General features: G+C 43.0%; 1 protein-coding gene across 1 annotated transcript in view; it reads right to left on the bottom strand.

The window, feature by feature from the left end:
• LOC147031312 (unconventional myosin-XV-like) overlaps nt 1-14,963 on the bottom strand; it is a 443,397-nt gene that overhangs the window by 249,158 nt on the left and 179,276 nt on the right. Inside the window, exons 17-21 of the mRNA XM_085861560.1 lie at nt 14,559-14,655; nt 9,321-9,416; nt 4,241-4,305; nt 3,515-3,688; nt 3,307-3,400 (exon numbers count right to left, since the gene is read on the bottom strand). Coding sequence (XP_085717686.1) covers nt 3,307-3,400; nt 3,515-3,688; nt 4,241-4,305; nt 9,321-9,416; nt 14,559-14,655 — 526 coding nt within the window. The remainder of the gene's footprint in view (nt 1-3,306; nt 3,401-3,514; nt 3,689-4,240; nt 4,306-9,320; nt 9,417-14,558; nt 14,656-14,963) is intronic.

The following is a 14,963-nucleotide window of genomic DNA, read 5'->3' as shown; positions in this document are numbered from 1 at the left end:
GATGTCATTGAAAGCCTGGATCTTAGTTTTGACCCAGGAAACCCGTAATCCCAGTGGCTCCGACTCCTCATTAAGCACCTCGAGGACCCCCAAAAGGATATCTAAAGTCTCCGCAACGATGACTATCATCTGCGAAATCAAGGTCAGAGATTGTGACATTCCCAAACGATACACCGCAGCTTGATCTCTCCGACACCCTCCCCAGAATCCAGTCCATACAAGTGCTGAAAAGTGTGGAGGCCAGAACACACCCCTGAGGAACTCCAATAACAACGGGAAATAAGTCAGAGATGGTAACACCACATCTCACAGCACTCCCAGTACCAGAGTAGAGTTCAGACATCAGATCGATCAGTTTTGATGGCACCCCACGAAGACAAAGAATCCTCCAGAGGGCATCCCGATTCACGAAATCAAATGCTTTACAGAGATCAACAAAGGCTGCAAGCAGCCCCTGCCGAAACTCTCGTCTGCGTTCGGTGAGGACCGGAAGAGCAAGGATACAGTCAATGGTTGATCTCTTTGGTGTGAAGCCTAACTGCTCTGGACGCTGGTGCCAAAGCAGATGGTGGCAAACCCTATCAAGAATTATCCGAACAAAGACCTTGCCTGGCACCGAGAGCAGCGTCACCCCTCGGTGGTTGTTGCCGTCTTTGCGCTCACCCTTCCGTTTCCAGAGATGGACAAAAAGGCCCCTCTTCCAGTCAGTTGGGATGATGTTATGGGGTTGTCATCCAAGAACTGCATGCAACGACACGAGTACAACATTTCCACCAGCCTTGAGAAGTTCAGCATGGATGCCACAGATCCCCGGAGCTTTACCCCATTTCAACCGATTCACCACAGCCTGTGTTTCCACAAACGAAGGTGGATCACAGTTGATTGGAGGGTCAGCAATAGGGAATGCAACACCCCTGACATCCAACTCAACAGCTGGTGGAACAGCCTGGTACAGCCAATCAAAGTAACCGGCCCAGGGGGCCTTCACTTCGGACTTCTCTGTCAAGAGCCACCGCCCTCTGCTCTAACTGCAGTACACTGAAGGATGGGCTTGGACGAACACACTGCACGAATTCCCCTGCAAGCAGGACAAAAATCACTTGACAACAGGTGATGCTCTACCCCCTCACTGATTCCTCACAAATAGGCCTCCTTGTCCACCCTTAGTGCACGTACAGTTTTACGCCTCAGCTCCCTGAACAGCTCAGCTCTGCCATTCAGCCTGGCCCTGCGACTCTGTTCAATTTTATCCAGTGTCCGATGAAAAGCAAAAATCTTCTTCGCCCGACGGTAAGTTCCAAGACATCTTCCGGCAACATCAAGGATGGTGGTCTTGAAGGTACTCCATTACTCTTCAGGATCCCCCAAAGCACCCACACCCCCCAAATCCCCACTCAGCCTGTTCACAAGCTCCTCAGCTACCCTCTCATCCTTGAGCTTGCCAACATCCAGCCGAGGCTGGGATGGTACCATTCTTTAGGATTTAAGCTGCAACTTCAGAGTTGCCACAATAAGCCTGTGGTCAGAATTGAGGAACTGAGCACTCAGGTAGACCCTGCAGTTCGGGATCATCCTCCAGCGACCATCAACGAGCACATGGTCAATCTCCTTTGCCACACCACCATCGTCGGAATACCGAGTCCAGTGATGAGCCTGTGGGTGCTGAAACCATTAACCAGCCACCCTAGTCCATGACTTCTTGCAAATTCAAGGAACTTAGTGCTATTCTGGTTCACAGTTCCTGACCTATGGGGACCAACACATGTCTCGTAACCATCCCTATCAGTTCCAGGCGATGCATTGAAATCCCCCAAGACAAGAAGAGTATCTCACCTGGGGCACTGATCAACCACAGACTCGAGTGTAACATAGAATGCATCCTGCACGGTGAGATCACTCGCCTCAGTCGGAGCATATACAGAGACCAGGGAAATGACACCCAAGGAGTGACGAATCCTTCGTCTCATAATACGGTCGTTGACCGGTGTTCCCTCAATTATCATTGGAGTCAGCTTATTGGACATAGCCACAGCAAGTCCTTGGGAATGGTAACCATCAGAGTGACCAGACCTATAGTAGATGCAACCACCCGCCTTGATAACCCCGCAATCTGGTCTCCGAACCTCAGAGAGTGATGCAATACCGATGTTCAAAGAGTTGAGCTCAGATGATAACAGAGACAGGTGATCATCCTCTCTTAGAGATAGGACATTCCAGGCACCCATCCAAAGGGACCGTCTCAGGTTAACCCAAAGAGACCGCCATCTGGTGGACGACACCTCAGCACCACTTAGACACACACGACTGCAATGGTTTCCCTCCTGTCATCAAAGATTGGGGGTCCCGAAGACTTTTCCCCAATCCTGTCATCTGGTGAGCTGCCCTGCGAAGGCCGTCCACAGACACAGTTGGGCACTAGATAAGCATGGCCCTCGGCACACAAGGATCTCCTCCACCCTGTGACAGGTTTTGTTCTTCATTCTGCTGGATGTCCATATCGTATACCCTCCTCACCAAGAAACTTGGTGTGGGAGACGGTTCAGTCGCCGACAACCCGACCATGGAACAGGTTAGTACAGGTTTTCATGGTACTTGTAAGCAAGTCACAGACCTAATCTGACCTGACCTGACACCAACACTGGATTGGTGAAGGCCCAAGCTGTTATGTCCTTGAGTGGCCCAGTCAGAGCCCCGACCAAAATCCATTCGAAAATCTGTGGCATGACTTGAAGATTGCTGTCCATCAATGCTCCACACACAACTTGAATGAGTTTGAACAGTTTTGTGCAGAAGAATGGACAAATATTGCCCAACCAAGGTGTGAAAAGTTGGTGGAGACCTATCCCAACATAATTGCAGCTGTAATTGCTGTCAAAGTTGCTTCCAGAATGTAGTAACTCAGCAGGGTGGACACTTATCCAACCAAGATATTCCAGTTTTGTATTTTTAATTAATTTTCTGAAATTTGTAGAATTTGTTTTTCACTTGGAAGTTGTGGGGTACAATGTGTAAATAAATGTGGTGGGGGGGGAGGGGAAGTCTGATTTAATGCAATTTAATCCCAGGCTATAACGCAACAAAAGGTGAAATTTTTGAAAGGGGGTGTAGACTTTCAAAAGGCACTGTATTTGTGATAATCGATTCTACCAAAATTTCAATCACCATTTAATTGTAATTTCTCAGTGTGTATGACCCATGGATGTGTATCACTTGTGCTTCCCATATTATTTCCAATAATCTGAATATAGGTCATGATTGATTAATTGATTACATAACAACACCAACAGATGAAGGCTAAAAACTCACTGAGTTTCTGGAAGTAGTTCTTGTGATCCTCAAATGTTTCAGATTTACTTGAAGATGGCTTTTCTCTTTGATGATCAGCTGTGGGAGCTGTAGTCTGTGGGTGAGGCACTTTCATCATCAAATACATTTTTTTTTTCACAAAAAGTGCATCACATCAGATAAAAACATGCCAAGGACATTCAGCAAAACACATGTCAGATGTATCTACCTCATCTGCACTTTGGGTGTTCTGCACATCTAACTTTGGCTGCAGTAGTTGTTGCTGCTGCTGTGCTTGTTGTTGCTGCTCATACTGTGGCTGAGGCTGCTGTTGCTGCTGGAACTGTGGCTGAGGCTGCTGGTGCTGTTGCTGCTGTAGAGCAGCAGCTGCCATTTGCTGTGCCTGACAAAAACGATCCTCACAGGATTGAATAACATAGAAGGTTGACATAAGGTACATATGGGTATTAGTTCACAAGCTTTTGTTCTTTGTGTTGGATTAAATACTACCTGCCACAAAAGAAGTTTTTTTTAATTATTTCTATTTTTTTCACTTATTTTGTGACTGAGAGTTTATGGCTGTATCCACATTGTACACCCGGTGTCCTCCCCGAGCCCTCAGTCTTCCCCACATCTCTTATTTCTCAAAGTCTCCCACTATATTGTCCCTCATCTCTGCCATTGGTATCCCCCCCCCCAGCCCTCACCCCCTCTGTTTCCACTGTTCATTTTGTTCTGTTACTTTCTGATCCGTTCTGTGTTAAATCTCCACGATGAGCCTCGATACTGTATACAAAAAAAATCTTTGGATAGCTGGACCAAACCTCTTGCAAACCATGTATCTCGAGTTACATTACAACTTGTATGGTGTTGAAAGCGTAAAATACCATAAAAACCAGAATGTGCTCCTCTATATCATATCATGATGTTTGAGCAAGAAAATCTTTTCACTGACCATGGCATAAGCTTGTTGGTTGATATAAGCCTGCTGCTGGGCCATCAGTTGTGTGGGATCCATCACTATAATAGCAGCACAAGGATAAATAAAAAAAAGTTATTGGTTAAGTTGTATTGGTGAATCATTGAGAATTTCAGTTTCAAAACTATTTCATTAAATTCCACTTCGTTGAAGGGTCTTGGAATCTTCAAAATTTAACAAGTGCAAGAAGAGAAAAACAATATAGGATCCATCATTAAAACGCAAAAAGTCAAAAGGATCATGAGGCCACGTTTTCACCGTGTGTATGCAATCAAAATACTGACAAGTAGTGGTGCATTCAAAGTACACCGCTCCCATGCCAAATAAATAAATAACAAATCCTCCAGTGCACGACATCGTCGGGACACCTTCGGCACCTAGCGATGCTGCCTTGCAGCACATGGGGTTGGAATTGGGAGGGAGCGGTGTCGAATAATTGATTAATTGCATAATTAAAATAAAAAAATAATAATCGTAAAATAATTAATTTCTCAATCAATTGCCAAATAGCATACCTAAACCACCACTGTTTCATCCAAATCTGTAACTTTTTGAAAATTAAGTAATTCATCGAAAAATGAATAATTAATCGATTAATCAGTAAATCCAAAAATACCCTTTATAGCCAAATCACTTGGTCACTGTCATGTCCAAAGATCAGCTTCCGAGCTCAAAATATGCCTGAGATATTGCCAGGATGAGAAATAAAATAAATAAATAATTAATAAATCAATAATAATAAAGTAATTATTCAATTAATTGATTGTTGGCTCTCATACAAGCCTCGACAGTGTTGATCGACAAAAAATTGATCAATCAAAATATAATGTTTTTGCCAAAGCACATCTTCACTTTTGTCCCCAAATTTCAGTTTCATAGCTCAAAGGATGGCTGAGATATCACTTGGGCAAACAAGAAAGAAAATAATTAATCGATCAATAAATCAAAATACTTTAATAGCAAAATCACTTGTTCACCGTCATGTCCAAATATCAGCTTCCTAGCTCAGAAGGTGCCCGAGATATTGCCCAGATGAGAAATAAAATAAATAATTAAAATGACAATAATGAAATAATTAATCACATTGATAAATCAAAAAAATTAAAAAACAATGTTTTTGCCAAAGCACATCCTCACTTATGTCCACAAATTTCAGCTTCCTAGCTCAAAGGATGGCTGAGATATCGCCCGGACAAACAAACAAATAAGCAAGAAAGAAAATAAATGGAGGAAAAACTGAGTACTCCCTTCCTTCGGCACCCAGCGATGACATCATGCATCGCCAAGATATGGAATTGGGAAGGAGTGGTGTACAATTATTAATCTACAGAAATACCTTCTTTGCCATTCCACATTTTACACGAGGATAACAAACCGTTCAATAGATTTTATAAATATTACAAATGAGTACGAAAAGGTTAAAAAACTATCTCCCACGATATAAGCATCAACAGATTAGGGGATACAAATTAGTGCATAATTTTAACAGACGAGAGGGGCTACCAACTTAAAAACAGATCAGGGGTCAGTTTATTAATCAAGCAACAAAACGCGCACACGCGCGCGCGCACACGCACACGCACACACGCACACGCACACACGCACACACACACACGCACACACACACAGACACAGACGAATGGGAGAATAAAAGTAAATAAGAAGAAAAAGACAAACAAAAAGACAATACTTTCTATGTAATTCATTCAATCACATGCCCAATATGTCATGACGACAAAAGTATAGAATGACACTCGGTAGAGCGCAAAACTCTGCCAGGCTCAACAGTTTACGTTGTGTATCCCACTGATAGACTGGATCTGCATCCAGACTTGAACTAAAATCGAATAGGCTTGTTGATGTCGCTCTCTTTTACCTCCCAGTGTGAAAAATGTAAACCCTCTCTTTTACATCCCAATGTATGAAAGTCTTTTTACAGCGCGTGCGCTGTATACAATTGCACCGAGTTTGAAATGTCCCCACCGGCATCTCCCACGTCTCCCACGTCTCTGGTGTCCCCCCCTCCCCCACATGCCTCAAAACAGCCAATGACGGCCGTCCAGTAGACACAGTGCATAACCTCGACGGAAATGGCGACAATTGATGGAAATACCCAAGTATTTCAATGGAAATTTGTGAAACTAATGTGTGATATATGTGAAAAACATTTAATTAATTTCTTGACGGAAAAAAAAAACGAAGAAACGCGCCCTCATGAACGAAATGAAACGTATGAACGAACGAAAGACATCATTTCCGCCTACCATGGCATTTCGCGCCGAAAGACGTCATTTCTGCCCACCATCGCATTTCGCGCCGAAAGACGTCATTTCCGCCCACTATCGCATTTCGCGCCAATCGCCGAATGCTGAAAGCTAAGTTCTTCTTATGCTATCATTCTTTTGCGGTCCCCTGCCACGCTGTATCGAACGATTTCATTCCTTCTCTTATATATAAAGGTGCTTATCACAATAATAACAAGATTTTTACATTTCAAATATTAAGTACGCTTTTATTGTTTTTCAACTGAAAAAGCATAAATTGCATATTTTAACATTAGTGTACTCATTTGCTTCACCATACGCGCTGTATTGAAGGATTTCACTTGTTATCAACACCCAACTCATCCAGCCATAACCTGTCCATAACTTTTCAAATATAATGCTATATATCATTCTTGGCCCTATCTTTCAATTGTGAGGAATCACTTGAATTTTTTTTTTTTAATTCTCGCATCCAGATCCGGATCGTCACCAAAATCAAATCAATTTGTACTTGTCACACACCCAACCTGTCCACAAAGTTTCGGCCAAATCCGTCCCTAACTTTTGTAGATATCCTGCTAACAGACAGACAGACAAACAGGGAGAAAAACATATCCTCCATCCACCTTCGTGGCAGAGGTAACTATTTATGAGCACTGAGCAGCTATTATGAAGTGTTATAGCTAATCCATGACATTTACCAATCAAATGAAATTAATGACTAATTGTTGGGTGTCCCTTGTCATAAACATTAGGTATTCCTCTCTACACATCCATACAGCTTAACCCCCTTTCATTACTGCAGAATACAGATCGATGAGGATTAACTGTTAGCTTAACACAAAATTATGTTCTGTATAAAGATGGAAAAACATTAAGTAAAATATCTCACAATTACTCAATTTTTCAAGGTGTGGTATCCGAAGCGCAACCAAGAAGTACAGAGAACTATGTACTTGATTGAAATTGACAAACCCAGGAATGGAAGACCCAAAAAGCTATCTAACAAGGTTGAGCAATACTTCAAGATAATATCCTTAATGAGTAAAATAAGACAAGCATTGGATTGACAAAAGAACTGGAAGAAAGCTCAGGTGTCATGGTCCATCCACCAACAGTACGAAGGTCACTTTGGAAATTTGGACTTAAAGGATTTGTTGTAGTAAGGAAACCTTTGTGAAGTAAGGAGAACAAGACTAAAAGGACAAAATATGCACAATAACACAGAAATTGGACTATGGAACAATTGTCAAAGGTGCTTTTGGACAGACGAGTCAAAGTTTTAGTTATTTGGATCTAATTAAATCGAAGACAATTTGTGAGATGACAAAAAACAGAAACTTATGTTGACAATTAAATAAATTTGATAATAATTTGATCAGGCAACAGAAGTGTGCCTTGCTTGAAGTCAACAATTAAGCATAGAGGAGGTTCAATTCAAGTTTGGGGTGCACATCCTCAAGTGGTGTTTGAAAATTGCTAAAAATCGATGGTATATTGACAACAATAAGGTAGAAATAAATTTTGATTCATCATGTAGTATCCGGAGCCAGTGTTGCAAGACTTATTGGCCCAAACTTCATTTTACAGAAAGATGATGATCCAAGAGACTCAGCTGGATTAAAGCTTATTTGCAAAAGAAAGAGGAAGCTAGGAGTCCTTCAATGCATGGAATGGTCCCTTCAAAGCCCAGATTTCATTGTCATTAAAGGTGTATGGGATTATTTGGACAGATAAAAAGTAATATAAGAATCCTATAAACAATATTTTTAGAACGTCATGGAAGCAAAATGTATAAGACTCTTGCATAGCGGTGTATATGATGACCAACGTGTTCTGTATCGATTGTTAGGCTTACGAGTATTAACCCCACACTGTACTAAGACACCATCTAACAAACAGGTAAATAATTTATGACACCAATACAAAATGGAGCATCTCTGATCCACTGATCATGAGACAACTGCCAACCAACTTTCATACTGCCACTTCAAACACTGTCAACAAAAGCAGGGCTCAAGTATGAACAAGGACAAATGTGTCCAAGAGCCACGTCATAAAGGTTTTGTCTTCACCAGAAGAAGAACAACAACAACAAGAAGAACAACGCGGAGCTCTCTTAGAGCCAGCGTTCGCAACGCGACGTGGCTAAAAATTATGGTAGACTAAATGTAATGCAGAGTGTTGTCATACATTTGCTGTTATTAAGAATGCTTTTATAATAATAAGGTAATGATTGGACAAATATGTGCATGTTTTCCAGTTGAAGAACATTTTACTTGGCTGAAGTGTGTGCAAACAAGATTTCATTGCACAAAATAAGAAAGAGGAGAATTTATCAATTGAAATTAATGTTTAAAATTATATATACACACACACACACACACACACACACACACACACACACACACACACACACACACACACACACACACACACACACACACACACACACACACACACACACACACACACACACACACACACACACACGTGCAAACAAAATGGGTCAGAGAGAAGTGGAAGATCAGCCTCTTAAAATTACATCAGTAAACTTGTATAAAGCTGTTCAAATAGTCAAAAAAGGTGAAACTGGGCAATTATTCCTCTATGTTAATGGCTGGAACTACAAGATAAAATTTGAACTAAATAGAAATGAATACCATGATATTTTGTTCCCAACACTAATTATCGAACAACGAAGCAATCAAGTCTGCTTCGTTTTATTTATTTATTTTTCAAATGCCTTCAAATATCATGATCTGCTGCTTGCATTGTAAATTATAAAATACTTGGTATTGGAGCCATGGGAAAAGTCGAGGTGGCAACAGGTAAGGACAGAGGCTGCATGAAACTTGGCACGATTGGCCCCACAGGAGGTACGCCTGCTGAAAACAGCATATATAAAATGTGTCAGTACAGGCAGCTAGACGAAGCTTACTCAAAGCAAGATGAAAACAGCATTTAGCTGGAAATTGGAAATCTTTGTATTTTTGAGTATCTTTCATCTCATAGCTGAAGTAAGCAAAACTCATTCACTCAACCACCCCTTCATTAACATAAGAAGGGATCATTTACAGATTACAGAAGCAAAATACTCCCATAGCTACATCCAAAACCCCAACCCCTCACTCAACATATTTTATAGATGTACATTCCCATTCCTTCCTCTGTTATATCTGTTCCCAAGCCTCTCCCATAATCTGTCAACACTCCATACTTTTCCTTTTAATTTTAGCGCAGAAGAAAAGATGTCTGAGACATTCGGATTCCGAGTCGATTCCATATATTCAACTGCCACCGTCCAACCCATTCGGCCTTCTTCTGAGAAACTCCCGTACCGGAAATCCCCCCCAATAAACGAGAGCTCAAGCATATTTATATATTATAAAAGCCAAGGTAAAATGATGCCATGACAGTACTCCCCCTCTTTGTGCATTGATCGAATGGAAGGTACAAACAAAGTACATAATGTTGCAGAACAAGATGTTGACTGTCCATGTAAAAATAAAAGTCACAGCAAAGAGGAATGGTCAACAACCAAAATGTACTCTCATAAATACCGTGCTGGGAAGTGCACATGATGCCCAGAGAGAGTCTTATATATGGTGGGAAGGGTATTGTTGTAGGAGGTGTCGACCTGTTGACCAGTGGCAGGGTTATCTCTGATGCTGCAAGAAGAAAAGCTGGCTTCAAGTGATCTGTGGAGACTGTATCACGACCACCGTTAATATTGAGTATGAATGTCTTCTCAGAGCATTGTAGAACTTTGTGAGGTCCATCATAAGGTTGCTGAAAGGGTTTCCGAACAGCATCACGCCATACAAATACGTGGATGCATGGAGAAAATTCCTGGGGAATAAAAACTGGGCGTGACAAAGGCGTGTGTGTTGGTGTCACCCTGAGGCCCTACATGGCTGCACAAAGTTCATTGGCACAGTTAAGTTAGTGGTGATGGGCATGGCCTCATCGGACACTGAGATCAATTCTCCTGGGAGACAAAGCAGTGCACCGTACACTAGCTCTGCAGTGGAGCATCCAAGGCCTCTTTCAGAGCAGCTCGCGCCTACCAAGCAGGATCATAGGTACAACGTCCATCCAGTGCATTGAGTTGTCATGCACTTTCAGGGAAGACTTGAGTTGATGGTGGAAAAGCTCCACCATACCATTCGCTGCTGGATGGTTAGCAGTAGTTCGCACACAGTCGGTACCCAGGAGTTAAGATGGCTCAGGAAATAAAGCTGATTCAAACTGGGAACCATGTTCCATAGTGATGGTTGATGGAACACCAAAACGTATGATCCAGGTGTGGGCAAAGGCCCTGGTGATGGTAGGTATGGTGATGTCAGCTTTCGATGTAGCCTCCAGCCAACGGGTGAAGTGGTCAACACAAGTCAGTAAATAGTCGTGCCCGTTTGAAGGTGGTAGGGGAATGACAAGATCAACATGCATCCTGTCGAAACGCCTATCTGGTGTTGAAAAGCTACAGAGTGGTGCGACAGTATGACATTGGACCTTGGAGCATTGACTTTGAAGGCAATGCTTGGCCCAATGGCGCACATCAGCTTTGATGTGTGGCCAGACGTAGGGGGGGGGGGGGTGGTGACGAGTCGTTGGGTTGCTCGAATACCTGGGTGTGCGAGTGAGTGAAAGGCGTCGAAGACTGTACGACAGAATGTCGCAGGGACGAAAGGGAATGACTGGTCAATGTATTGCACACAAGAAGTGTTTATCCCTGGGGGCAGTACCTCACAAAATGTAAGTGAACTGAATGCAGACTGTAGATCATGGAGTTCCATGTCCTTCCGTTGTGCTGCTGCAAGTGCATTAAAATTGATGGTCATTGTGTTGATAGTAGACAACACCAATACCTTGATGCGTGAGAGAGTGTCAGCCGCCGCGTTTGCGATCTTTTGATGTGCCCGATGTTGGTGGTGAATTGCGAGCGATGTAACTGAGTTGATGAAGTCTGCGAGGAGAGTGAGTCCTAATGTGTGGATAGAGCGAAAGTTAAAGGTTTGTGTTCAGTCAGGACAGAGAATTGTCTGGCCTCCAAGAAGTGGCGCAAGTGCTTGTTGGTGAGGTATACAACGGGTGAATGCCATCTTCGGGATGTCAACTGGATCCTGCTGTCCCGGTGACAAAAGCATCAGTAGGGTAAAACCAACCTGTCTCACTATGGTCTAATCCGAGCTCACATTCCCTGTTAGTGGGTGACCAATCCAACACTTGGTGAATTCTGCTTAGAAATGATAGGAAGAGCTAACATTGAAGGATCAAAAAGCAATGTCACTGTGGATGCTTGGCCGCCACAAGCCAGTTATCCCAGTAGTAACTTTTCTGCCACCTCTTGTTTAAAACCCAATAACTCAAAAGGATCATGAGGGCACGCTTTTACGGTCCGTATTCGTACTGAAAATAAGGATCAAGTGAGCTTTCGCCCTTCTGCTCCACAGGAGGTTTCTGTCCTCCCTGAGCACGCCTTAGGACACCTGCATTACCATTTTGCAGGCGCACCGCCTCAGTCGAACTCCCCGCCCAGAACAGGTCATCACAATCGCGTGCCGGTGGGTGCACAGCGTGTACGCACATAGCATACGGAGGCGTGTCACACCGGCAAACCCATGGGTTTTGCACCAGAAACGCGTGACCCTCAAGCCAGATTGACCAGGGGGCCGCACTTCTCATCTCATCGGGTTAGTGAAGAAACTTCCCATCATCCACCTAATTCTGGTCATTAGGCTGGGATACATAATTTATTGGGTGCTAGTCGATTAGCAGATGTGAAAACCGGGGGTCCCGTGGTCTCGATGTAATGCGTGATCTTGTGTTTAATGGGCTGGATTGTCACCGATAGGAGCATTATAGGCATTAAGTCATAAAGTACTCTCTGAAAAGGGCACGTGGGCATGGATGGAAGACATGTGATATTCAGCAACGAAACGGTGGATGCTTTAACGAGAACACTATGCTGTGTTGAGGCATCCAATAGATGGCGATGTTTGACGTCAAATGAGAATATTGAAATGAGGCAAAAAATCCACACCCAGGATAGAGTATCTGGTGTCAGCAATAGAAAACACCCATGGAAATAAGCGACGTAAACCCAAATTAAACTGGAGGTCACATTCTCGAAAAGTAGCAATAGCAATGTTGTTCGCAGCATGTCATGAATATTCCTGTTGATTCTTCCATTCAGCAGCAGGTTGTGACACAGTACTCTCCTCTGACCCTGTATGCACAAGAAAATGAAGTGCGCTAGTATGATCTATGTCTCTATGAGGAAGACAAGGTTACTGACGTATGGCTCAGGTGAACTCGTCACTATTAGTTGTGGTCCTCGTAATTTCCGTGCGACCAGTGCTTTACACCGATGAGAATTAGCACAGAAGGTCACATGGTACCAACACCAACCTGGAATGTTCATGGAAGGTGAAGGCGAACAGTAGCTTGAGGCATGGCATTTCTCTCTGTTCCGATAAGAGTATAAGATGTACATAAATATGAACATGACCGGTATTGCACAGTTTGGAGCTCCAGGACGAGCTTCGTAAGGTCTGCCATTTAAGATTGTAGCTGTGAAACGTGCTGTGGTGGAGGTGTCACATCAGCCACAATTGGTGCAACTATGTCAATGAGATGATCAGCCAGATCTGCAGCAGCAGGTAGTGCTAGCTCTGCATTAGCTGCAAGTATCATGTGGACACGTGGTGGTAAACGTTGCAAGATCAACTCGCGAAGAAGCGACTGGTCAAAGGTGGCGTGGCAGTCACCGAGGAAGCTGCTGCAAATGACGCAGTAGTTGTGTGGCTCTTCGATTTTCTAAATCCTCGGTTGTAAGAAGTTGTTGAAAGTGGTGGTGCTCAGAGGGAGTCGTATGCTTTACGAGCACGATCTCCAAAGTCGTTTCTGGGTTGATCGTTGGAGGTTGTGGAAAATCTATCTCACCTCCATCGCATACTCTGGTGACAAGGAGCCAAAATGTGTTTGAATCAAACGGAAGACAAAGAAGGAACCCGAAGAAGTAAAGAGCAAAGATGGGGTCATCAGGAAGAACCTGGATAAGATTCGGATTTCAGCCGCTACTCCTCAATCCTCATACCCATCCAGGCGCAGCCAAGTGAGCCTTACAGAAAACTTCCTGCAATAATTCACTTCTCCTTAGAGAGATAGATAATGAAAGAGAGAAACACAGAGTAAAAGAGATGAAAGAGGAAAAAGCAAGAATTAGAATGAACAAAGAGAATTGTGAAAAATTAGAAAGTCTGAAAGGAACAAAGAACAAAGATGTTGGAAAGAACCTGGATAGATCGATTTCAGCAGTTACTCCCGAGGCTCAAATGCAGCCACATATAGAAGCTACATATAGAAGCCGCATTAACTCTGTAGTAATATTCCAGGTGACAAATTGGGCTTTGACTTGCGTAAACCACAACTGCGGTCATTCGGCCAAAATTGCGGTAGCTTTATTGAAACTGATGCCACCGATGAAGCTGGTTGAGCATCTAGGAAGAGCACGGCTTGTTGGTCATTTCTGGCGACTGGTTGCACGCTTGTACGTAACTCCTTGTATATCGATTTGCATCACGTCGGGGTATTTAATTTAGCGTGGAAGAAAAGATGTCCGAGACAATTCCTTTATTCAACCACAACCATTTAACCCACTTGTCCTTCTTCTGGTAAAACCCCGTAGCGGAAATCTCCTGTTTAAACAAGAGCTCAAGCATATATACATTTTATAAAAGCCAAGGCAAAATGATGACCTCCAAATTCTTATCATCCCTTCCCCTCTACCCTACCACAACCAAACTTGTACACCTTCTCTTTTACCTCCCAATGTATGAAATGGCCTTTTTGTTATCAGCATTAATCATCACCAGACTCTCTTCAGCTAACATCACAATTCTGAGATCATATTTGAAATCAACATGCTCAGAGTTACATATTCAACTTTTATACATTGGTCATGAATGGATTAACAGTACAAAAAACAAAAATAAGCTCGATGGAAATAATGAATGTATACCCACCCGGATTGTTTCCAGGTTGTTGTGATGGAGGTGGGCCTCTCCACATTCTCCCACCTCCCTTCATGCGACTGGAGAGTGTGCAAACAGACCCCGATTCCTGAAAACAAGCCAAAAACATTCCTGAAGAGACAGATTTTTAATCACTGTATTGATATAATTTTTGAGCATGGAAGGCAATTTTAGCATCAACTCGAAAGGCACTTGGTAGGAGCGCATACCTCTGCCACACGGTTTATGTTTTGTACCTCACTGATAGGCCAGATCTGCACTTGAACCAAAATTGAATCAGCTTGTTCTTGTTACCTAATCAACTCATCCACCTAGTTTTGACATAACTCGTCCACATGTTTTTTTTTAAATATTGTGGTACACTGTCAGACTCTGCTATTCACGGGGTTACGTTCC

Source organism: Eptatretus burgeri, chromosome 2, assembly GCF_056783735.1.
Source record: "Eptatretus burgeri isolate ZD-2024b chromosome 2, Ebu_testis_v1, whole genome shotgun sequence".
Classification (NCBI taxonomy): Eukaryota; Metazoa; Chordata; class Myxini; order Myxiniformes; family Myxinidae; genus Eptatretus; species Eptatretus burgeri.
This window is presented reverse-complemented; position numbering and strand designations above follow the sequence as displayed.